This window comes from Uloborus diversus, chromosome 8, assembly GCF_026930045.1.
Source record: "Uloborus diversus isolate 005 chromosome 8, Udiv.v.3.1, whole genome shotgun sequence".
In the NCBI taxonomy this organism is placed as follows: domain Eukaryota; kingdom Metazoa; phylum Arthropoda; class Arachnida; order Araneae; family Uloboridae; genus Uloborus; species Uloborus diversus.
Window position 1 is genome coordinate 59,754,111 of NC_072738.1, and position 25,448 is coordinate 59,779,558.

The following is a 25,448-nucleotide window of genomic DNA, read 5'->3' on the forward strand; positions in this document are numbered from 1 at the left end:
TATGTTCTTTGTTTACGTGGCTTTCATGATTTTCTGATTTTATTCACCACTGTAAAACCAATTAAAAAACCTCCTGAAAAATAATGGGTAGCTAATACGCCCAATTTCTGCCATCAACATATCTTGCAAAAAATAGGAACGTTTTCTACTAAAAGTCAGTAACCTTCCTAAAATTATATCCTGAATTCTTTTTGAAGAATTCAGAAACCTGTCTGATTCGAGACAACCACTTCTCTGAAGCTTTCAGAGAGAACCTAAGTTCGTTTAAAAGTAATAGCTGGGCACATTTTTCAACATACCAAGAAAATACCAAAAGTATTATCGCAACCATAGCCACTGCTAAGAAGATCTTTCAAGCACGCACAAAAGAATTCTACTTGCTTGTTACTCTTGGAAAGTTACGGAATCCAGAGACTCCCTTCCTCTCATTGGGAGGTTTGTCAATTTGTACGGACCACGACGACGGTAATGAAGTCAGTTCATCACTAAAATTCATTAACCTTCCTGAAATTATCCTTGAATCATTGAAGAATTCAGTACTATCCCAGGCTAAAAGCCAGTCATGTCAATGGACCTTCAGAAAAAGATTAGGTAAGTTGAATACAAAGACCTTTCTACTTTTTCAAGAAAGCTCCAAAAGTATTTCTGCAATCATGGCGAAAGGTCAGATAGACTTGCAAGCAAGTACCGTGAGTCTGATTCGCGTGCGACTTCAGCAAAGCTACGGAAACCAGAAGCTCTTTTATTCTCATTGGGAGCTTAGTCAATGTAGACTGAACGTAATAGAACTGAAGCCGATACACTTAATAAATACGCTCAGTTAATCTTTAAACTGGGAATTAAAAATATTTTTCACAACAGTGAGAAATCTGCATTCATGACGTTTGTAGCAATTTAGGAAACTTTTTGAAGCAGATACTTGATTTCCAAATAAAATTGTTGAGAACCTGTGAAATCCTAACATGTTCCACGGAAATAATCAGTGACATTTCGGATTTGTTTACCGTGCATGTAAAATAGCGTGGACGTAATTTTATTTCTGAGATTCGGGCCAAACACATTAGGTTCTTGACAATGTAAAAAAAGAAACGGTCATTTTTGGAGGTTCAAGTGCTCTTCGTAGAAAATATCTTCGGCAAAATATTCACTTTGACCGTTTTCAAGATGTACTGCAAGGTGCTATACAGAAGGATCTCTTTCGTATGTGGGAAAGCCAGATAGCTTCGTTGCTGTTTTTATGTCCACTCATCGCTCATCGTATTTTTTCGGCAATTTTGTCCATATCTCTTACTTGAAATACGACCTAATAAGGACCTTTAATAACGTATTTGACTAAGTATTTAATTGACTTCACGGAACTGAAAACTCGACATTTATATGAGATTCATACGTTTTTAAAAGCAGTGGTGAGTATGGAACTACCTGCTGCTTATCAATTTCAACTTGATTTGTAGAATCTGACATTTACATTGAAAAGTGTAGCCTCTATACTCCTCCTTTCTACTGCAATATTTTTGATAACCATCAATATCCGTAACATAGTATCATTTGTAAATTTTAATTAACTTAAGAATAAAATTTTTGAGGATGAATTAACTTACAGCGCCATCTAGTAACAATTTACAGAACCAAACATTCAATACATATTATTAATATATAATAAACATTTTATTTGCAATAGAAATTATAAAAACCATCCTATCTTTTAAGTTGGACCAAATTACAGTTACGTATGAAATTTGATATAAATCGGTTCAGTAGTTCCGGAGTTTACCCCGAACAGTCATCGTGACACGAGATTTTTATATATATAGATTTATTTATGAAGTTATAACGGCAATTGAGCCCTAATTTAACGGTTTTCGAGGCCTGACCGGAGAAAACGTTTTACAAGGTCAACAAAATTTTCATTAAATACTATAAAATAACTTGAATCGAAGTAGATGCACCCAGCAAAAAATAAATTACATTACGCAAGGGGGGGGGGAGCATGGCACAAGTTACGCCGTTGAAAGTTCTAGAGAGGGTTGAGGGGTATTTTCTCTCTTTTGGGGAGGCTCTCTCCCTTGCGGGGGGGGGTCTTTGTAGAATTAAGGAGGGTGGCCTTTAATCTTAGGTGGGTGAGCACCCCTGTATAACGACATATGAGGCAGTGAGAAGCAAAGGGATGTAAGTGGACATTTTCAAGCTTTGATTAAAACGCGTTTAAAGATAACATCCTAAGTAGGCTTTCACTGAAATTTTCTTCTAAATCATGCTGTATAGCAGCAACTACCTGCTTTACTAGTACCATCTCTTTCCCCAAGACAGAGAAGGGGTTCCAGTACCATACGTACTGGTTATCTCCAAATTTTTAATTTTGCCACTTGTATCCCTTTGCTTCTCACTGCCTCATATGTAATATGTAAATATTAATTTCATACGCGATCTGACAAAATAGAAAATTTTCAAAATTATGTGTGTTGCATTATCTCAAGCAAAGGGTTATGAAATGAATGCCTCTAACGCTTTTTTTTCTCCGTGAGTTTTTCAGTAAGTTGAACGGAAAGAAGTTGCCAAAACTGCTTTATATCATGTCTTTGGTTTCAAAAGAAATGTAATATGTAATTTGCCATAGAAAAGGGAGCAAAATCGAGTTGGCATTATTTGAGTAAAAACGTTAAATGCGAGACACATTAAATCGGAGTTCTATTTTATTTGTTTGAAACCCTTTTTTTTTTCAACCCTTTCATTCAACAGGAGAACTAAAAAGTGTTATGGATATCTATTTAAAATAGAAAAAATAGCAACAAAAACTGCTGTTTCTATTTTACTCTTGTTCAAGAACCTCACAGTAGAGTATTTGCTTAAAAATCCTAGCCAAAACTCCAAGATTAAAAATTCACCCAATTTTGATGAAAATTTATTTTATAATAGTTGACTAAAACTGGTACATCGATCGACACCTGTTTTGGAACCTTGAGCTACGTACAATTGTTTATAGCCTCGATAATGTTGGTTTCTGAGAATTTTCGCCTTCTTGTTATGTTTTACATCAATTACGTATTACCTTCAATGTAAATTTTTTGTGAATTTATAAATGAATGAAGTTAAACTAAATCAGTTTTGGGGGTTAAAGTACTGTCAAGGCTTTATGTTAAACTATGAGTTGAAGTAAATAGTTTTATGTTTTCTAGTAGAAAAAAAAACTTGGAATGAGACATTTTTAAACGCTTTTATAGCTCAAATTTAGATCTTGTGAGAGCTTGTTAAATGTGTGGCTTGCTTTGCTCCGCTATTTTGTAAGTTGTATCGTATTTATCAAAGTCTCAAGTACCAATTTAAGCGAAATAATTTTTCGAAAACAGTTATCATTTTTTTATACATTTCTTTTTTTTACTTGAGTGTATCTATCATCCGATCATTTAAAGATTTAAAACATTATAACACATGTTATAAGAAATACATTTGAATGAGAAAATCAAAATAGTGGAACGTACAAATAACAATAAATTTTCAGACACGCGTTTCAGAGATACAAGAAACCCTTTTATCAAGGCACCATAGTGAAGCTATAATTAACGTATTTACCTACTAAGATTGCTTGCGCTCTGGGCTCATAGATAGATCGTTACACTGCAAATCTTCAGACATATTCACTTTGACCAAGTTTTGAGCACTTTTTATACACGGACACTTTTCTTGGAACTTTTGAGGCACACTTTTTGAAACAGTTTTGAAAACAGTTTTCTAGACTTATTTGGTTCAGCACACTTTATTACACTTTTGGGAACATATTTGAGAACATTTTTTAAACACTGACACATGTCTCTTCTTTTAGAGCAATTAGTCGCACAGTTTTTGGGCACTTTTTGCAGCAGTTATGGAGCACTCCTTTGATCATACCAATAGTTTTGCTGTTAATTGTACGGTGATCTCACGAGGTAGCTGTTCAACCTCTGCCAGGCAGTGGATGGTCTTTGACCAGAGCAGTCTATTTTTAAATAAAAACATAAACTAGCTTTATCATGCACTCAAGCTACACTCTTACTCTGTGGTAACCTACCAGAGGCAATGAGAAGCAAGTCCTACGTAGGTCAGTCAGAAAGTTAGTTGCACTAGTTCATAGAAAGTTATGATCACAAATTATTCCGATGAATCTGGGTGGCAACTCTTCAGACGTTTATCTTGATCGTGTAAGACAGCGGCTTTTACCGGCAATTTTTGTTTATTTGATAATCATTCGTTGACATGTTTTGACCTTAAAGCAGGAATTCATAACTGGAGGGAGCAAGTCCAATCATTGAATCAGAAAACTCTGAGGGAAAGGTCTCAAGTCACATGGTTTAATTACGGCGAATGGGGCTCACGTTTTACGTGAAACGAGTGAAAGAATCATGATTTCTTCCAATGCTTTACTTCAAAATATATCACGTGACCTGTTTTATTTCTGAGCAAAAAGTTGTAAGTGCATTGAAGTCACTTAAATGCCAGGTACACTGTCCAAAAGTAATATGCTCTTGTATGACAATGCAAGACTGCATGCAGCAAATGAAACGCGCTGCCTCCTGAAACAATTTAGACCGCAGTTGTGGGATCAGCCATTGTCTAAACTTTTTTCCTTATGTCTTTCATGTTTTTGGTCCCATGCAGTGGCGAGTTACTGTTTCTGCCGCCCGTGACGGCTCCGTTGCCGCACTTTCATTAAGACGTTACTAATACATTAAAACCATCGAAAATTATTGAACTTAAAATTGAAAACTTTATTTAAGGAAAAAGACAACCTAATTTAATCCGTACAAAAGAGGGAGGGGAGACGATCCTTCTCCCGAATAATGCTGTAAATTTACTCTCAGTAGTCATACCAGAACCTTACATTTCAAAAGTGGTTTTTCTTAGCCTCCAATAATAGTTTTTAAGTATGATTCCCTTACTTTTTCTCCACACCAAAGCCGTTGAATCGATGCCCCCAAAAGTATGCCGCTCGGGGCGGACCGCCCCCTTCGCCCCACCCTAGCTACGCCACTTTTAAAACCCTAATACCATTCGAATAGCGACGTAAAAATCTGAAACCCAAGAAAGGTGGTCAGGCATTGGACGTGGTTTCTTTGCAGAAGAAATCGAAAAATTTGAACCACACCTCAACAAATGCTTAAATAACTGAGGTAATTATGTTGATGGTAGGTTTTGGAGGTACTCCTTTAAGCTACAAATAAAGTTGTCGGAAAATTTCTAGTCTGTTTTGTTTTCGTAAGCAGTGCAATTAACTTCTTGACTGGTCCTCATAAAAGACATAACAAAGGGATTTTTCTTTTCTTTTCTTAAGTCTATTTTTTTCTAAATTAAAAATGGAAGTTAGACCGGTTATGCGTTACTTGTGTGGAATGTTTTCCTAAGAGTCTTTTCATATTTAATGCCCACAGAAGACGATTATAATGAAATGAACTTCAAAAGAATCGATAGGTTTAACGAAAAGAATTTTCATTCAGGTCTGTTATCAAATAACAGGGCTTCATTTTGCAAATCAAAAAATAAAAAACTACAAGCGCAAATAACAGATGTAACGAAATGTTATGCAAAGGGGGACAGGACAGACAGATAGCAGAAAGAAAACCTATTTTGATGCTAATTTGCGCATGTTAACAACACTCAAATAATACGCAGCAGGAACACAAAAATCAAAATTGCAAGTTTTCGCGTGCCACTCAACAAACCAGACACTTGTTACATTTTGGCTGAAGTATCATTCTAAAAGGGACAGAATAGTGTGGATGATCAAAAAGGGTCGCTCATGCGCGGACGGGAAGCGAGATCAATGCCCGTTGCAAAATAATATGCCTCGAAATAGATTCGGAAAAAAAGCAGATAAAAGTGGAAAGGGTTTCTCTTTCTCTCTCTCTCTCTTCTTTATACTAGGTGTAAGTTAAAAAATGGGTACCTTATTCCACATTTCTGTGAAAATGATGACAGATTTTGTCAGTTCTGGTTGTCGACCTAAAACCTTAATTCGAAAGTTTTCATGTGACATGAAACTTCTTTACAACATGGTGATTACTTCTGCACGTAATTTATCGAAGTGGATTTTGAAGGTTAAAAATAAATAAATAAAACATATGGGACAACTATTTTTCTATCAATGCTCTAAATCGCTTTTTGAATGCAAAACCACTCGATATGGGCGTGCCAGAAGACCGTCTTAGGTAACGATGTAAAGTCACGTTATGTTCTTGGGAAAAAAAAACTCTTTTTAACTTTTAAATGTGGGGAAATGTGGGGCAAAGTTAAATTGCGATGCAAAGTGAAATGTAGAAATGTTTACTCTGCTTTTAGAGTCACCTATCTAGTAATACTTTAACTATGTAGTAGTAACACATGTTTCAGTAAAGAAAGAACTAACTCTAAAAACCACAGAATATAACAACACGAGCAATTTTCAAAAAATGATGCTCGTATTGTAATATTTTGTTTTAAGTCGAAAATTATTTTTGATGTTATTTAAAAATATAGTTCTTGTTTTTTTTACATTTGAAATATTAATTGAGACTTTCTAATAGTCGGTGCATCATTTATTTAGTTAATATTAAGCCTATTTGTATTTTAAATATTTTGTACAATTAGGCAAGAAGGGGAATGTGGGGCAAAGTGAAATGATGAAATAGTTACTCCGCTTTTAGCGCCACTTACATAGTAATATTTTAACTATGCAGTAACATATGTAGACTTTTCCAGTGTTCAAGAAAAAAATTACCTTTGAAAATCAAAGCATATAATACGAGCAATTTTCAAAAATGGATAATCAAATTGTAATATTTTGTTGTAAGTCAAAAGTTATTTCGATATTATCAAATGATAAAGTTCTTCTTTTTTCATTTTAAGTATTATTTGGAACCCTCTGATTTTTGGTGCAGTATTTATTTAGCTATATTTAGCTTATTTGTATTTTTAATATTTTCAAAATTAGTCAAGTGCATGCGGGACAAAGTGGATGGGGCGAAGTGAAATTGATCGTTTCGTTTACTGATTCAATCATTTACTAAATCACTTACGTTCATTTATCACATAATTTATTTACATTACTATATATAATAGTTCACTTATTAATTCATTCATTCACTTATATTCTTATTCCTTCAATATTTTATTCACTCATGCATTTTTCGTCATGTATTGATTAATTAACTTATTTATTTATTAGTTTATTGTTTCGTTATCTTTTCATTTATTCAATTATCCTTTTATTTGCTCCTTAATTTGTTCAAAAATACTTTTCACAATCGAATAGAAAGTATTTCGTTTGAAAAATATTTCATTTTTCACTTTGCTTCATGGAAAAAAGAAGTGAACATTTTCCACTTTTTCTTGAAAGTACAACTTAACTGCCAAAAATTAAAAATAATGTTTCAATGCAAGTTTTACCCTAAATACAATGTTCTTTTTTATGTACTGTAATTTACAATTTGTTCTCTTTGAAAATTCTCAGTCATCTTAACCATTCCACTTTGTCTACATTCCCCTACATGCGGGACGAAGTGGATGGGGCAAAGTGAAATAGTTAATTTCGTTTAACTATTCAATCATTTATTAAACCTCTAACATATTTTTTATTAATTGCTTTATTTACGTACCTTAATTTAGTAATTCACTTATTTATTCATTCATTCAATTATTTCATTATTCATTCACTCTTTTACTCACTCGTTTATGTGTCATCAAACATTAATTAATTAAATTATTCGTTTATTTTTTTTCTGCATCTTTTCATTTATTAATTCAACCTTTTATTTACTGATTCATTTGACCAAAAATATTTTTATAATCGAAAAGAAAACATTTCATTACAAAAGTATTTTGTTCTACCCTCTGTCCCATAAAAAAATGAAGTGAAAATTTCCATTTTACCGCCAGAAATGTAAAAAATACTATTTCAATGCAAGTATTATTATAAAATTCAATGTTCTTTCTTTATGTTCTGTAAAAAAACAAATTTCCAATTTGTTCATATTGAAAAAGCTCCGTCACCTTAGCCATTTCACTTTGCCCCACATTCTTCTACTTTGCCTTGCCATTAGAAAAAAATGGGTCCATAATTTGCCCTTATTTGCAAAATAAACCAAGGCACAAAACATATTTTCTAGGCACTTTTTCAATATGAGGGACTAAATGGTTTTTTACATATTAAACTTGTTTACTTAATTTTAACATAAATAAATTAATAAATGAAACAAAAGGGTAAATAAAACTTTTACTAGAATGTCTGCTACCATTCCCGAACTAGCCGCTGTTTCGGTTTTCTCATTATACAAAGAACGTAAACATTAATAAGAGAAAAAACGCGCTTACAGAATGACAAAAAAAAAATGTTTAATGGTATTTTAAAGTTAACATTTACTTGCCAAGTTTGCCTAAAAAAGCAGCATATATGTATGTGTGTGTGTATTAGTACGAAATCTGGTAAATGTCAAGTTAGCTGGTGAATATCATTGCTCACATGCCAAAGACATCTGCGAAAAACCAAATATTTCCGACGAATAACCGAAAAAAGTCGACATTTACCAATTTCGATCATTCCACGGCAACAAGTATATGTATATGAGACAGAAACAAAGTGATGTAACTGGACATTTGAAGTTTCGGGTAAAAACGCGTTTAAAGTTCAGATCCTAGGTGGGTTTTCAATGATTTTTTTTCTAAATCATGTAGTAATAGCATTCACCAGATTTACCAGTATTATTTCTTTCTCTAAAACAGAGGAGAGAACCCTGTGTTTCTCACTATCTCATATATGCATGGTTTTTGTCATGAAGAATGCTGCAGTGACCAATTAATTCGTTGTTTTGGCTTTCTACCACGCAGAAAATTTCAGTTAAAAAGTGATAAAAATATTTTCAAATGCAGAATAAGGTGTTTTATAGATGAAGTTTGTGGAAACGAAGCAGCTTTTTCGTTTCTTTTCCAAAGAAGAGTACAAGGGATCTCCGGAGGCTCTTGCAAGAGCTTTCTTTCCAATCTGTAAACTTTTTACCCACGAAGACTTCCGTCTAGAACAAAGCAAAGAGCTCAGCTTGACTCTACCAGCAAATCTTGAGCTTAGTTTCAGTGATAAGGAGAACTGAAGTCTTCCTTGATTCTCGTAGAAGTGCAGTGTGCTACAGTTGCAAAAACCCTGGAAAATTGAAATCAATGAGAAAACCTGGGGTGGGAGTGGGGAGCAGGAACTTTGAAAAAAGGAAATTTTGAAGGAAAGATTGATTGCATAACTTTAAGCACGATTGCTATGCTTTCTCACAGAAAAAACAGCATTTAAAGTTGGAAAATTTGGATTTCGAACTTAATAATAGATACAAAGGAGTTTTTTTACTACAAATCGTTTCACTTTGCAGAAAGATGCTAAATTTCAACAATCAGGTAATAATTTTCGTGAATTCTCAAGAAACACCGCACTAGTGAATATGCTTTTTTTTTTTTTTGAGTTAGAACAAAAGTTGAAAATATATTCCAGAAAAAAAAAAGAATCTTCATAATTTATAATTTCAATTTAAATTCCCAGAGGAGAAACTTTTTTCCTGCACTGTAAAAAAAATTCCGAAACGTTACTGGTTATTTCCGTGGAACGTTTCGGGATTTTAGAGGTTTTCAGCTATTCCCCCGCAAAATCAAGTATCTTTGCAAAAAAGCTTCCTGAATTGCTAAAAGATGCACGAAAGCAGACTTTTCACTGGTGCGAAAAATAATTTTTGCTGCCAGTTTAAAGATTGACTGAGTGTGTTTATTTAGTATGCCGGCTTTAGTTTGTCTACGGCCCGTCTGGATTGACTAAGCTTCCAATGGGAGCAAATAAGTCCTTGGACAGCTGAAGCTATGCGAGGCGGGAGTTGTTGGCTCAAGGATTATGCTCGGATCTTGCTAGCTATTTTCGCGTAGCTTTGGCCGTGGTTACGTTAATGCTTCTGGAGCTTACTTGGTAAATCAGGGAGGTTCTAATCAAATACATTATACCTCTTTAATTTTTCTAAAATGTTCACGACTAGCTTTAACAGCGGAGATTTCCAATATTTCAGGAAGGTTACTGATTTTTATCGGAAAACGTTCCTGGTTTTTGTAAGATAAGTTACTGGTTGAAATTGGGCACATCAACTGCCTATTATTTTCCAGGAACGTTTCTGAATCGTTTTTACAGTGTGGGGTAAAAAACGGGAATTTTCAAAGCTTACGTTTCGAACTTTTCGTAACTGCTCCCCATGTGGACAAGACTACATTTTTTTTTTTTTTTTTTTTTTTTTGCACCTTTTGTTATTTTGACATACTCTGCACTTGTGCTTTTTGGAGACATTGGAGAGTTTGAGGATTAACGGAGCCAATCTTCTTGAGATTTGTGCGCAATTTACTAGCTTCTGACGTCAAAAAAAGTTTCAAATAAGGCTTCCAGTCTCCACCACACTATCAGTGTTTCTTTCAGACCTTCTGCTCTGGGAGGGCACTTTGAGCATTAGGAGGAGTAAGGAGTTTATAGAGGAGGAGGAGAATACACAGTTCCCCTTCGAAACAAATTCAACGCTACGTCCCCTGGGTAAAAATTTTAATATTTTAAGCATGAATTTGTAAATTGTCTAACAGGAGGAGGGGGAGCAAAGCTGGCCTGAGTCCGATCAGACCAATTAGGTCCAACCGGGTCGAGCCCACGCTATTAAGCGCCTCGCGCTGGAAAAAAATCCATTTGATAAGCAAGAGAAAAAGATATGTGAAAAAAAAAGCTCAAGTTTAGTACTATTTAACTGATGTTTAATATGAAAGTGAAACGACTTTCAATTCAAGGTATTTAGTCGGGGAGATTCCTACAGCTTTAAGTTAATTTAAAACTATTTTCAGGAGTAAGCAAAATATGTTTCACATTACATATTTCCAAAACTACTTTTGTCTAACACATTTCCAGAACAGGACTTACTACTACTTCACCAAAGCGGAAATTGACATGAGCCATCTAAATTTTAGTGACCCCAAAACTATTCAAACAAGTTTATTTCACTTATTTGTTTGTTTGTTTTATTTTATTTTACTTTATTTATTTACTAGAAAATCTCCCGTCAAGGTATAGCGGGTGAAAATTGCTTCAATATTTGAATGAAGCGATTGCCTGTTTTAGGATATTTTGATAGTTAAAATTTTAACCTTAACTCCGGTGGACTGACCCTAAACTCCAGTAGATAGCGTTAATAATTGACCACTTTTTCGTTTCTTCATTCTCCTAAAATGATACTTTTACCAGTAAAACAGTTAAGTTACCGGACTCAGTCAAAAAAAAAGCAGTTTCTTGCATGAACATTACCAAAAAATTATTGCCGACGCATCAGCTTAAGTTTAGCCATTTTGGATCGGATTTTTCATTGTTGCACTGCTTGGGTTACCACAGCGAAGTTTTGGATTTCGCCAAATTTGCAGAAAATGATATTTTATTTTATAAACAATTCACGTGCCGCTAATAATTGCTTACAGTGAACAATCACCAACGCGATAACTCGCCAGAAAAGACAACCACTCAAACACGCGCTCCGAACCAAAAAGGCTGATCTTAAGCTGATGCGTCGGCTCGTATATATAGGGGCCTTAAAATTATCATGCTATGGTGCGAGTTTCATTGTTGGTGACGTCAGCATAACTCGTTCAGTGAATTCGCTATTATATATATGAGGATTTGTTTGTTTTATTATATTTTACTGTTGCTCACAGTGTGTCGACTTGACTTTTCAAAAATTTTACTTCGCTGAAAATATCCAAACAGAAAATAAATTGCTGATGTCTCTCTGTAACATTTCTCCCCTTAGGATTATGTGCTGAGTGCTCATTGATTGTTTTATTTTCAGAATGAGATGTAGAATGTTCAGTGGTGCATTCTTGATGTAAGACCAAACGATGCAATGCCATTCGATTACGCTATTTTTTCATCTTCTTCAAGTTTTAAAAACTGGAGAGACTCAGTCAATATTGTCCTCCAAATTCTATCCCGCCTTTCGGCAAACATTTTCTGTAAAGGTTAATGAATATTACACCATTCGCACACATTGGAACTATTAGGATTTGCATAACAAATGATTCTCTATTTATGCATAGTGCAATAGACCAGTGAGAAACAAAACCTCCGGATGGTAAACACAATGCGGGTCACCATTAACTGAAACTGTGTCAACTGAGCGGTTGCATTTATCGAGAACTGAAGCTACAGTTAATGATATAGAATGATATCAGGGAATGATAAGGCTAACGAAATTTTCCTGGTCTAGTGTTTCTATGTGGTATTGATGTAAAAATGAGTACAAGTGCTTTTGATTATGTTTTTTTTTCTCATTTTTTTCGTTAGGAAATAAAATCCATGCTCTTTCTTTTGATTTACTATTTTGTTATCATCTGATTTTTTAATAACCATTTCATTAAAACGTTATCAAAGATTACTGAGATAATTTTCTATTTTACTTTTATTGAAAAATCCAGGTATATTTTTTAAATTTAAAAGAGCTCTATGTATGTACACTTTTTTTCAAATCTTCTAGAAACACATAACTTCACTCAATTTCAAGAATGTTTGCTCAAGTAATATCGTGCGGATGATTAGCACAATTTCAGTAAAAACGAATTCTCAAAATGTTTCAAATACAATTAATTGAACTAAAGAAAACTTGCTGATAAATTTTGGCGATTTTGTGTACTAAGAAAAATGAAGTTTTCAAGAATGAATATTTTTATGCTTACAAATTTTCTTGCAACATTTTGTTTCAAATATGAGTACCCATATTTTTAAATAGTGTGCTGAATTATTTCATACTTAAAAATGAGTACATAATTTGGTTAATACATGAAATACACCGCCAGCTCAGCCATTCCAGTCGAAGACTGCAGTTTCGTGCATATTAGTACTTATCATCCCGGCTTAGGAAGTGAGTGAGCTGGAGGTGGAATACCTCTTAAGGAAGCCTAGAGCGACAAACAAACTGGTAGCTAATGTAGAGTTAGCACTGACCAGACGAGTGACCGAAGCAATGGTTCCGTTCAACTCGAAAATTGAAGGGAAGGCAGTGGTATTTTCAGCAAGTTACCTCCCTCAAAGCAGTGATATTGTTGAAAATACCACTGTCTTGCCTTCAATCTTCGTGTTGAACCGAGCTTCGGTCACTCGTCTGGTCAGTGCTAACTCTGCATTAGCTACCAGTTTGTTTGGCGCTTTTGGCTTCCGTAAGAGATTTTCCACCTTTAGCTCAGTCACTTCCTAAGCCGGGCTGATGTGTGCTAATAAACACGAAGTTGCAATCCTTGGCTGGAATGCCTGATCTGGCGATGTATTTGTGCCTTAGTACTAGCTAGAGAACGGTAACTTGCTGAAAATAACTTGCTTAATGTTCAATTTTGAAATTGTGACATATTCAAAACTGAGCACAAATACTTTTAAAATGAGTACATGCTGCATGAGTATTTGAATGCATCAAATTTAAATACCACATAGTCGGCGCCATTTTGACTCTTTGATATGTTCAAATTTTAGTACTTTTTCGCCATTTTTGAAATTATTGTTTTTAGAGTGCGTAGAATGAAGGAAAGGGAATTCGTTTGAGCGAACAAAAAAAGTAGTTCAAAATTCTGCCACCAGATTGCGTTTTTTATGAGTTAACACATTTGCTGTACATTTACACGATGATTTAAAAACAAATCTTTATCAGAACATGTTCAACATGACAGCTATCATTTTCGTCTACCTTCTTGAATAATTTCGACCGTTCAACATTCGACCGCGGTATGCTCTGGAAATGCTACGAACATGTCATTATATGCTATATAAAGATCAGCTAAAGTTCCAGGATTATCACGATTTACGAGATGTTTCAAATGCCTCCGAAGCTAAAAGTCACATGGTCGAGGTTTGATGTTCGGTAAATAATGTATTTCATTTAAAATGGCCTTTGGGGAGCGAATTTTTTATTTTTTTTTTTTAATTCGCTTACACAAATTCCCTTCCTATCATCATGTTGTACACAAAATTTTATTAATTTCTGAACAACAGTTGGTAATCCAGTGATTGATCTAAAAACAAAGAACTTTTGCACATTATGAAAAGAAAAGGGGAGTTCTGTTCATTACACAACTTTCCCTCTTCCTGTTACTGGTTATCATCAGAACTGTCGGAGTCTGTAACTGGTGGATCAGACCTTTTTTCGAAATGGAGCAAATAAAAATAGAATCAACTAATTTAGAGGATCCAGAAGCAACCAAAAATTAGATGAGATGTAGTTGTATGAGAGAAAAATAGTTTAAAAAGTCTAAAGGCATTAAAAGGCTCAGAAAATTGAGTTAACCTGAGAGCGATGTCTTAAGCGTGTCTGTTACTGGTGCCGTTATCCTGCCTATTTTGTATGAAACATGCAGTGTCGGCAAAAAAAATCTTTACATTTGGTTGGCAATAAAAAAACTTTACACGCAAACTTCTTGTCATGATTTGATTGGCATGTTCCCTAGTGATTTGTCCGAATACCAAATATTCGGTCTATCGGTCTAGGTTGTGGCCGAATGTTCGGTGTTCGGCCAAATCACTAGGGAGCATGCCAATAAAATCATGACAAGAAATTTGCATGTAAAGTTTTTAATTGCAACCAAATGTAAAGTTTTTTTTACCGACACAGAACAGTAACTTTAAATCTATTTTGTCATAGAAAAGATCTAAAGTAAATGTTTTTCTTTATTTAGCTCAAAGTTGCAATAACGGTGTCGGGAAACTAATGTTTGAAAGAGTAGCTGATTACAAGCTTTCGGGGACAAGTAGCACTAGTTTCGGGGGAACGAGGAGAGCAGAGGTGGTAAGTTGATCCTTTTTCTGTCTTTTGTTCAAGTACCCCATAGATATTCACGAAATACACCGCCAGCTCAGTCATTCCAACCGAGGACTGCAGTTTCGTGCTAATTAGCACTCATCAGCCCGGCATAAGAGGTGACTGATCTGGAGGTGGAAAAACTCTTAAGGAAGCCAAGAGTGCCAAACAAACTGGTAGCTAAAAAAGAATTAGCACTGACCAGACGAGTGACCGAAGCAATGGTTCGGTTCAACTAGGAAATTGAAGGCAAGGCAAGGTACTGTAAATAGATATTATTTTGTTGGGAAAAATATCAAAAACGTATCAAACATTGTAACAAAAAGCTTTTTCGGAAAAAAGGCGCTGAAATATGTATTTCCAAACAATCTTCGTTCCTTGAATTTGGCTGGAGGTCGTTACAAAGAGAAGCAAATATTAAGTTCTTTAAAGGATGATAGAGTTCATTTTACACATCACTGCTTAATATTTACATTATCTTTAAACGAAGAAACAGAAAACTAAAATATAATGCTAAAATTTAATCTTTTATGTTAAAGAAGGTTTCCGAAAATCTCGCCAAGTCACACTTGTGCGGAAAAGATCCATATGGTTCTCTTTGAGCACAAACTGAACAAAAAGATGATTCCATATCAGCTTTCAAACTTTACGTAGAGCTTAGAGATTTTGAAAACTACTTTCTCAGAATGAGAGATAAAGATTGATTCTAGACTGCATAACCACATATGTGTCTCAAAGTTATTTAAACTTCTGTCAATATTCAGCAAGCATACAAAAGTTAAATAACCTGGTAGGTACTGTTTTCTAAAAAAATGAATTAGAAAGCCTTTTAGGAAAAGCCTACTGACGGTTTGATCTTGACAGGCGTTTTACTCAAAATTTTAAAAAGTCCATTTACAGCCTTTTTTATTTTTGACTCATAGGGTAGGGTGGTCCAAAGCGGGTAGGTTAACGAAGAACGCTCGAAAATTGTATTTTTTTAAATTTTTATCGCAACAATTTCGGTTCTATTTCTTAGTAGGATTTTGAACTTCAAAATAAAAAGTGATTTTTGCATTTTTTCTAACCCAGTATTTATTTATTATCAAACATTACACACACTTGAAAAACACGCTTTGCCCTACCAGGGAACCCAAAGCGGGTGAGCTTTACAATTGTGGTTTGGTACATTTTCCAATCAAATATGAAGTCATAAATGATTCAATTCATTGACTAGCTACCTGCAATTATAAAAAAAAATGTAAAAATTTAATTCAAATAGAAAATTTAAGTCAGAACTTTTGTTTATGAAACATAAAGAAGTAACTGATTAAATTAATAGACCAATTAATTGCCATCATAAAAAAATAACTTTTTAAAATGAAACTTATCCTATTGAAATAGAAAATCTAAGTCAGCACATGTGTCAAGAAATTACAAATAAATATATGATTATATCCTACACCCGCTTTGCCTGAAGGCGCGTTTTTTTTTATTTCATTAATTATAATCATAAATTTAAAAAAGTAACAAACGAAATGACCATCGTAGTTTGTAGGTGGGTAGTACAGAGCAACGTAACATTACTGATATTTAAAAAAAAATCAACTAGTCTTCGAGTAATCACAAGTTACATACCTTCAGTTTTTTAGATATATATCATTTTTCGTATTTTAAACCGGGTTACGTCAAGTCACTTCACTGCTGCTTCGCCGTGATTGATTGAAACTCGAGGGCGTTCAGGTAAACACGACATGCGCAGAGATCGCAGCTTGCACACCAAGCAGTGGCATACGAATGCGGCGACCTACCCGATCTGGGCCATCCTCTCCTATATCCTCAATTCACTGAAAACCCACGCATATGTATGTTAATTCTCAATCAGCCATTTCCATCAAGTCGATTTATCAATATATTAAACTTAGTCTACACATGAACAGACAGATTGAAGGCAATAAAACGCGTTTTTATCACTTTTAAATTTTCGCGATGTCTCATTTTTGAAAAAATATATATAGATTATCCAAGACTAGAGTATTTAAGAAGATGATATAGGCACAGAACTACAAAAAATAATTAGCCATCTGTGGTCCTGAACTCTCAGAGAAGGTTGCATTTCCTTTTTTTAATAATACTTAAAGAAAAAAAATCAGAACAAGGGAGGCTGCAAAATTAAAATCCGTAGTAGGAGATAATAAAGATGATTATGATGATGGGGATACAAAAGCACTGCTCAATCTGAAAGAAACTTACTTTATTGGACAAAGAAGATTTTTTTCATTTCTCCTCAAACTATTTAAGAGATCCAATTTTTTAAAGAGATTCGAAATCGATAAAGTTTTTAAATACTGTTCTTGATGAATAGTGTAGAAACCAATATTATATTAAAACTAAAAAGATAGTAAACAGTTTAAGGGTTGTCAATGTCACAGCTGAAAGAGGCGTAAAACTAATTTCTAACTAACTAGGGGGCTATCGCCCCCTGCTCGCTATCGCTCGCCAACCCCCGGAACTGCTTACGCAGTTCCCTGTGGATCGCTTCGCGATCCATGCTCGCTTCGCTCGCTCGCTGTATGCCAATACATTAGCCTAGCTAAAATTTTCCGTAAAAATTAAAGTTGGTAATTGCATTTAGGTCACCATCCATTTAACCAATATGAAAATTACGTTCATAATGTTAATTTGTCTGCTTTAGCCAGATTTTCGACAGTTTAACTTTGCTGTATGTAAGATGACTGCCTTGGCAATGTGCACAACTTTACCATTATAGATACAAAAGTGTCTGTCATTGCTTTGGAGAGATTGCACTTCTACCTGTTGGTCCGCGGAAGGTATTTTATTTCCCTTCTACCACCCATTGGAAAACCAATGAAGGCATTCCCCTATCCGCCACCTGGGGACGCGCCCTCTAGGGGTTACAGGCTCCCCCGAGGGATGTATTTACATTATTTACACTCTTATATATTTACATATTTACACTCTTATATATTCTAATCTGAGAAAACTTCCTCATATACACAATTAAAAATGTCCCGTTTGGGAGCCACAACTGACACTGCTTCAAAAGATCTTGTTCTTGATAATGCCACATAGAGCTGGCCATGACTAAAAACAGGCTCAGAGAGCACCAAACATATTTTCTCAAACGTTTGTCCTTCTTGTTGTTATTCTGAATCCTTGCCACGTCACGAACAAAAAATGGTTTAACTAAAAACGCGAAAACTCGCCAAGGCTACTTTGCTTGCACAATACTAAAACTACTATAACCCTAAACAAATTTGGCGAAACCTTTCAGCTGAGAATAAAAGGAATAAAGTAAATTCTTTCTCGGTTATTCATTTTGAACTGAACTGTCGGTATAACTTTGATATACACCCCCAAAAATTACGCGCCAAATCTGGCATTTCCTACAGACTTTTTAGGGTTGCTGTTTCTTATTTTGGTGTTGCCAATTTAGGTTTTTTCAGCTTTTAGGTTTTTGCTGTTGCCAAATTAAGTATTTTCTTGTATTTTGTACCATTTTTTGAGTTTTTTTAAAAGTTTTGTGGCAACAATTTTTGTGGCAACAAAGTTTTGTGTCAACAAAAACAAAAAAAGTCGCCAAATTTCCGATTTGGGGGGGTATATCAAAGTAGTTCCGAACTGTCGTACTGAAGCAGAGAATAGACGACGCTCAAAGCGCCTACGCGTTCAAAACAACATTGCCGATGAACATGATTGTGGAGCAATGTGTGAAGAATGCGAATTTTGTGGTGCTCTTTATTGGCAGAAAGAGCGTAATAATGCAAATAAATATACTAAATGTTGCCATGACGGAAAGGTGCGGTTACCGGCATTGTGTGACGCACCTGATCTGTTGAAGGAACTGCTGACTGAAAATTCCCCAGCCGCTAAAAATTATCGGCAGCGAATCAGAGAATACAACTCTGGAAATGGCTCGTCTTAAATTGGATTCAAGAACGGTTTCCTGCCTTCTTTGAGCTTTTCTTTGCTGATTAAGGTTGAAATGGGCCACAGCCCGACTCAAACTCATCTCAAAAAAAAAAAAAAGTTCGTTGAGTATTCTGTGATTCAAGATTTCAAAACAACGTAGAAGTTTGTTTACATGATTTATCGGCGAAGTGTTGCCAACAGAGGTTTAGAAATTCACCCCTTCATTTGCCGGCACGTAAGAGAATTATATATATAGATGGTATACTTTTCCGTTAAAGGTACGTCACTTAATTTGACGACTTGTTTACATACTACTTTGGCGACAATAGAAAAATTGCTTAAAGTGATTGACAATATCTACAAATATATGGCAACCCGAGAATTAAGAAAGTGAAGTTGTTGAGTGTATGAATGTCGCAACCTACGAAATTTTTTGTTTGCAACAGTGATAAATAAAGTAAAATTGTCAAATTACGTACCTCTAGTGGAAAAGTACCTCCACGACAAATCGCTTTTGAGCATAGTAAGCAGAGAGAAAAACAAAATTTCTTTTTAGATCACCCGCAAGGACCTACCCATCAGGGTCCTTTCTGAATGCATACGAAGATGCGCGGAGGATCGAACTACAACTCAACATGTACCACAATGTCGTTCCTTCGACTTCCTGCCGGGCAAAAGGATAAGTCCCGCACCGGAAGGAAACGAAGTAATATCTGGTAGAAGCTCAACTCTAGCAGAATATGAAGATTCTAGCTGCTACCTATATTACGATCAAGCGTCACCAGACGGCTCTGAAACGCTTGTAAAAGCGCAAGATGTATGGCATTTCAATGAAGTCTGCATTACGTGTAAGTATACTTGATTACCTCTAATGCTGTCTTTTTATTTTCTTGAGTTGTGTCATTTTTCTTGCCGAGGTACAATAGGCGTCGATAACAAATTGTTCTCTTCTTCAACAGCCAGCAAAGTCAGTACAGAATGCAGCAATCGGCTCTACGTCATGGAGCGAACGCCTGGATTTCGGTTTGAAGGCGGGTCTGGGGACAGAGAACTGTTTGCCGTTAATCGAACAGACTGTGAAAGCAAATGCATCAACGAGGAAAGTTTCAAATGCCGATCCTGCAGTTTTGATAGAGCTGGATCTGTTTGTCGACTCAGTCGGGAGACAAGGGCAATGAACCCAGGAGGATTCATGTCTGACGCTAACAGTGATTACATGGAAAACTTGTGCCTATCTGGTAAGTAATTTCTTTATTTTCTTTGCAAGTGTTACATGTTTCAAATATGAAAATATCACTTCGCAGTGCAAAATATTCATGGCTGCTAGCCAGAACCCGATTGAGATAACGGGAGGCCTTAGACCAGACACTCTTTCGAGACCCCTCTGTAGTCAAACCTTGCAACTTTAGACGTTGGCTAAAAAAATTTCAGTCGGCCTCTGACAAGCAGGGGCCCTAGACAACTGCCTAGTTGTTCTATTCAGTAACCAGGCCCTACTGCTATCTATAGCTAGCAATTAAAAAAGAAAGATTAAAGTCAACCACCTTTTTTTTCAATCCAAATGCGTATTTCGTTTTCAAGGCTTCCGTTTCAGATGCTCAAAGTGAGCCGTTGTCTCATACTGGAGTCGTGTCTAAAAATTCAAAACAGTATCATTTTGCTTAAGAAGAGTGTTTAGATGTCCAAAAAGATGCCTTCTTGTTTTTGAGCTGCATCCAGAAGTCCAGTAAACCTTCTTGTTTTCTTTTCCTTTAAGACAAAAGGCTTTCAATTTGAAAAATCCGAAACTAATTTTTACCAAAAGCACATGAATGCTAAATCCATAAAGAGTTCTTGCGTTGTGAGTATCCCTGTTCACGCGTTCTGTACAGAAATCAAAAATGGCATTTTGTCAAATTAAAGTTATTTCTCCATAAACCATAAATTACTATTCCTCTTACTCAAAAGCTCTGTTCAAAGATTCATGCAGATTCTTAGTCAATGTATCCGAAAAAGAAAATTTAACATGGAATTTAGATTAATTCCACATCTAGAAATCCAAAAGGCTTGCATACGAGACTTTAGACAGATTAAGGATTGATCATGAATAGGAATTTTGCTAAGTTTTGCATGTTTGTAGCAGAATTTCTACATCCATCAAGATTTTGTATGAACTAACTCGTATGATAATAAAATTTCTTTTCATTTTCTTCGCTTTAATAGGTTCTGATTTGTGCTCTGCAACGGCTCTTATTTTGGAGGCTGGCAAGGAATTAGAAGGTGCTTACGAGCGGGATATGTTCACAGTTCGTGATTTCAAAGATTGTTCAGACAAGTGCATCCACAGTCTAACCGAACGGGGGTTCATGTGCCGTTCATTTCTCTACTACGACAAAAGCAAGACCTGTGTTCTTTATCCAGACGATCCAGTCGGCGATGCTGAAGGGCCGGATATCCATAAACCCCTGAAGTCCAGCAGTGGAGATCTGTACAGGTTGTTTTGTGGCACTTCCGACAGGGGTAAGATTTATCAATACGACTTCATTGAGTTTCACATGTCATTGAATTGATCAGAGAAGAATACAATGAATTTTGTGAAAACTATTAACAAATTTAAAAATAAATAAACACTTGCACATGTGTAAACATTAATACTTCCATCATTTAAAAAAAGCAGTTCTTTCATAATTTTAGTTTTGGAATTAAAATTGCTTAGTTAAAAAGATGTTTCACGCTGATTTATCTCTAATACTATTCGCTTGCTTTAAATTCAATAACACATAAAATGGAATAACTCTTAAAAATACCACCGTGCATATCTTTAGCTATAAACTTTTAATAAACAAATCAACGCATGCAAAAGAACTTAAAAACAGTTTTGACTACAGATTAGCTTCAGCCAGGGAATCTTGTGGTTCAACGACTGGAAGTTGTCTTACATGTCTGTTACTACAGAACTATTTTTTATCATCACTTCATATCATTAACTCGATTCATTAATTTAATTAAAAACTCAGTTCAAAACTTTCTATGATACTTATATGCTTACAGTTTAGTATACTTATTTGATTCACAAAAAACTTGTGCTGGGTTCAGGATAGTTATACGCACTATTTAAGAATAGAAAGAACGGGTTATATATAAGATTAAGATAAAGTATGGGGTGCAACCAAAACTCAGAATTCTTGGTTTTAAACCAAATTTCTAATCCTAGTATGTAAATAAATACTGGTATCCCTCATCTGACACGGTTAATTCGTTCCGTGTAGTATCGAAACCGTGTAATACGAGATTTTTTTTTATGAATGTTTTTTTTACTTCTTTTTTAACCTAACTAATCATGTACATATCATAAATCATGTCAATGTGTACCGTGTTATATCAAAACCATGCTCCGTGTTATATCGAAACCATGTTATACGAGATAATGTAAATCAAGGAATGTGTACCGTGTTATATCGAAACAAGTCATAAGGTGCAAATTTTATAATAGCTGAAATTTCAGTTCAATAGAGCATACGAACAAAAACTGGTAACCAGAAAGTACAAAGACCCACTGATTTAAAAATAAGAATCTTTATAAACAATAAAACTTAATTATTTTACATACCTCGAATTAAAACTGTTATGCACAACAAGAAAAAACTTCGTTCGCTTTTCTTTACTAAAAAAAAAACTGAGCTTTTCTATAGCAATAAAGTTCGTCTGAGCAACGACAACAAAATATGAAATAAAATTCGCAACTCCAACGAACTATAGGGGGCACTGCAGTCACTGTCTAATGGCGGAATTAAAAACTAAAACAAACGCATGTGGTAACGAAGAAAATGCTAAAAGTGTTTTGATTTTTGTTGTTATGTATGATTTTTTCGCTTTATTCATTTGAAAAGATTTTTCAAAGTCTTTTGGTTATTCTGACCCATATGGAAAGAGATTAGAAACCAAAAAGTATTACGAAAGTAAACAATTAATGCAGAACACACAGTAAGTTGTTCTGAAGCAGCCATTTTCACGATGTTGAATTCGGAATTCATAAATTTTTGGTTCGCTTCGAACGGCATTTTCATTTTGTACCGTTTTTTCTATACATTAGTACATATTAAGTTCAGTTTCGGGACATTTCCGGCATTTGTTGACATTTTTGTCACATAGTGCACATACGTGGCAGACTGTCAAGAGTAACGTTTAACACTAGATAATTTATTTCTATGACTATATGATTGGATATCTAAAGAAATCATGCATTTAATTCATTCGTCATGGAAATGATTTACCTGATATGCGAAATCTTGTCAAGATACATTATTCTTTCACACAATTTTAAAACCATAACCTTATAAACAGATTTTTGGCGAACTTTTATTTTTTATTGTTCAAATTCTTAACGTTCTTTCTGGATTTTTCAATCTGTTCTGCGATAAATATTTTCAAGAAAATTTATTTGCATACTTTCTATTTCAGTAGGATACTGTAGTAACAAAAGTTATTTAAATCATTTATGTGGAATTAGGTTAAGGAAAAGTGTCCAGTCAATGTTGTTAAGTTCGTTTTTTTTTTCTTCATCGAATTGAAAAACTGATATTTATTCAAATTCACTCAGAACAAAATAAATAAAATGTGTACTCACAGTTTATATGTGGTGGTAGTTTTCTTTTTAGTTGATTGACCATTATTTCTTTTTACTTATCGAATTCTGTAATCTTACCATCATTTTATTCCACTCATGATAAAAATTAAAAATGGTTTAACTAAAAACGCGAAATCTCGCCAAGGCTACTTTGCTCGCACAATTCCAAAACTATAACCCTAAACAAATTTGGCGAAACCTTTCAGCTGAGAATAAAAGGAATAAAGTAAATTCTTTCTCGGTTAAACATTTTTCATTTTGTTCTACGATAATAAATTCAAGAAAATATTTTGCATACTGTCCATCCCAACTAAATGCTGCTGTAAAATATGATTAGTTAAATTAATTTAAGATTAAAAAAAACTCATATTCTTACAAATTCATACAAAACAATAAAAAATTTTACCTGGTATAACGTTATCCAATTTTGTTAATCCAGAGTTTTCTTGTTTACGCTTCCACCATTTAATACTTTTTTGAAAGAAATAAGGAAAACTAACATTATTTTGAGAAGCTCGAGAATACTACTAAGGGACGAATTAATTTCTGTTGTTGAAGGCGTTCTTAGACATGTTGAATGCGTTACTCAGAACAAACTGACCGCGTTTACGTCAACAGATACACGTGGAGCGCAACGTGGCAATGTTTTAGTTGCATTCGCAGTTTTATAAATCACCGCAAGGTAGCGAATTCGAGCGCTGGAGTTCCGAATAAATAGAATTATTCTATTTATTTTATTTCATATTTTGTTTCGACTTCATTTTTTATTTATCGTTTGCCAAATTTAACTTATGTTTAATCCTAATCCGCAACTCCAATGAACTATAGGGGGCGCTGCAGCCTCTGTCTAATGGCAGATGGAGAAGGTAAAACAAACAAATGCCGTAACTTATAGCTTGCTTTGACGCTTAGTGAATAGCAGTAATTTTTCATCGTGTTTGTGGGAAAATTTCTTTTCAATTCTTCTGAAATTACATTGCACCACAAACTGTATGAAGCCTGTAATTTACCCCAAAGAAAACACGTGGAATGGAATGTTTTACCTTTTTCTTTAGTTCTGTTAATCACCGCAAGGTTGCGTATTCGAGCTCTGGAGTTGCGAATGTTATTTTCTTACAATGTATTGGAAACAAATTACTAATAATATTTTTGCTTTTAGAACACTGAAGAGAAAAATAAACTAAAAGCTAATGTTATACAGGGAAACCAAACTTTTGAACCGAAGACAGACAATTTTTCGTAAAAGTTTAATAAAAACAAAGTAAAAATATACTACAGTTATTACCGTGCGTTTTTATGAACAAAAAATAAATTTCTCCTTTTAAAATTCGTGTTACATCAAAACCGTGTACTTATAAGTTCAAGTTTTGTACCGTGTAATATCGAAACCGTGTTATAATGATCGCAAATTTGTTACCGTGTAATATCGAAACCGTGTTATAATGATCGCAAATTTGGTATCGTGTAATATCGAAACTGTGTTGTAGAAGTGCCGTGTTATACGTGGGACGCCTGTATATGCTTGTGAGGATTTATTTTAAAGGAAGGGCCACAGGAGAAAAATTTGCTTACACCATTGGAACGCGTGCTTTGTTTTTTGAAAGCAAAAGGTCTTTTGCATGATTCAGGAAAACATATATATACAATTGTTTGCATCTTTTTTTACTAAATCATGGCCCACAAGCATAACATTCAGTGGAGCCACTGCATGCATGATAACTGCTCGGGTATGAGGAGCACGCCTCCAGGGAAAGAGGATTAAAATTTATAGATTATGCTTGATAACTTTGCTTCTTCGCGAAAAAAAAAGATGTAAAAAATTTTAGTTTGCACTGATCACAAATAAATTATTTTCTTAAGTTAACAGTTTTGATAAAGAGTCAAATATTAGGTTTGGAAAATAAAGAAATTTGTTTTCTCGCCCAAACTGTTTTGATGTTTTAACTGCCGATGCATAAAATTTTTATAATTTAATTTTGAACAATATTTCTAAATTATGTGCGTGAGGGGTCTCCAGCAGCCATTGGTATGTCTGCGCTGAGCGTCATGTCATTATCGGACCCTGAGTGGAGCTATAATTTTATTCATTCATAGAAATGTTGGTA

General features: G+C 34.7%; 1 protein-coding gene across 1 annotated transcript in view; it reads left to right on the forward strand.

Moving 5' to 3' along the window:
* Positions 1-25,448, forward strand: part of LOC129227615 (uncharacterized) — a 181,619-nt gene that overhangs the window by 83,954 nt on the left and 72,217 nt on the right. Inside the window, exons 2-5 of the mRNA XM_054862203.1 lie at positions 14,704-14,813; positions 19,294-19,585; positions 19,697-19,975; positions 20,940-21,236. Coding sequence (XP_054718178.1) covers positions 14,704-14,813; positions 19,294-19,585; positions 19,697-19,975; positions 20,940-21,236 — 978 coding nt within the window. The remainder of the gene's footprint in view (positions 1-14,703; positions 14,814-19,293; positions 19,586-19,696; positions 19,976-20,939; positions 21,237-25,448) is intronic.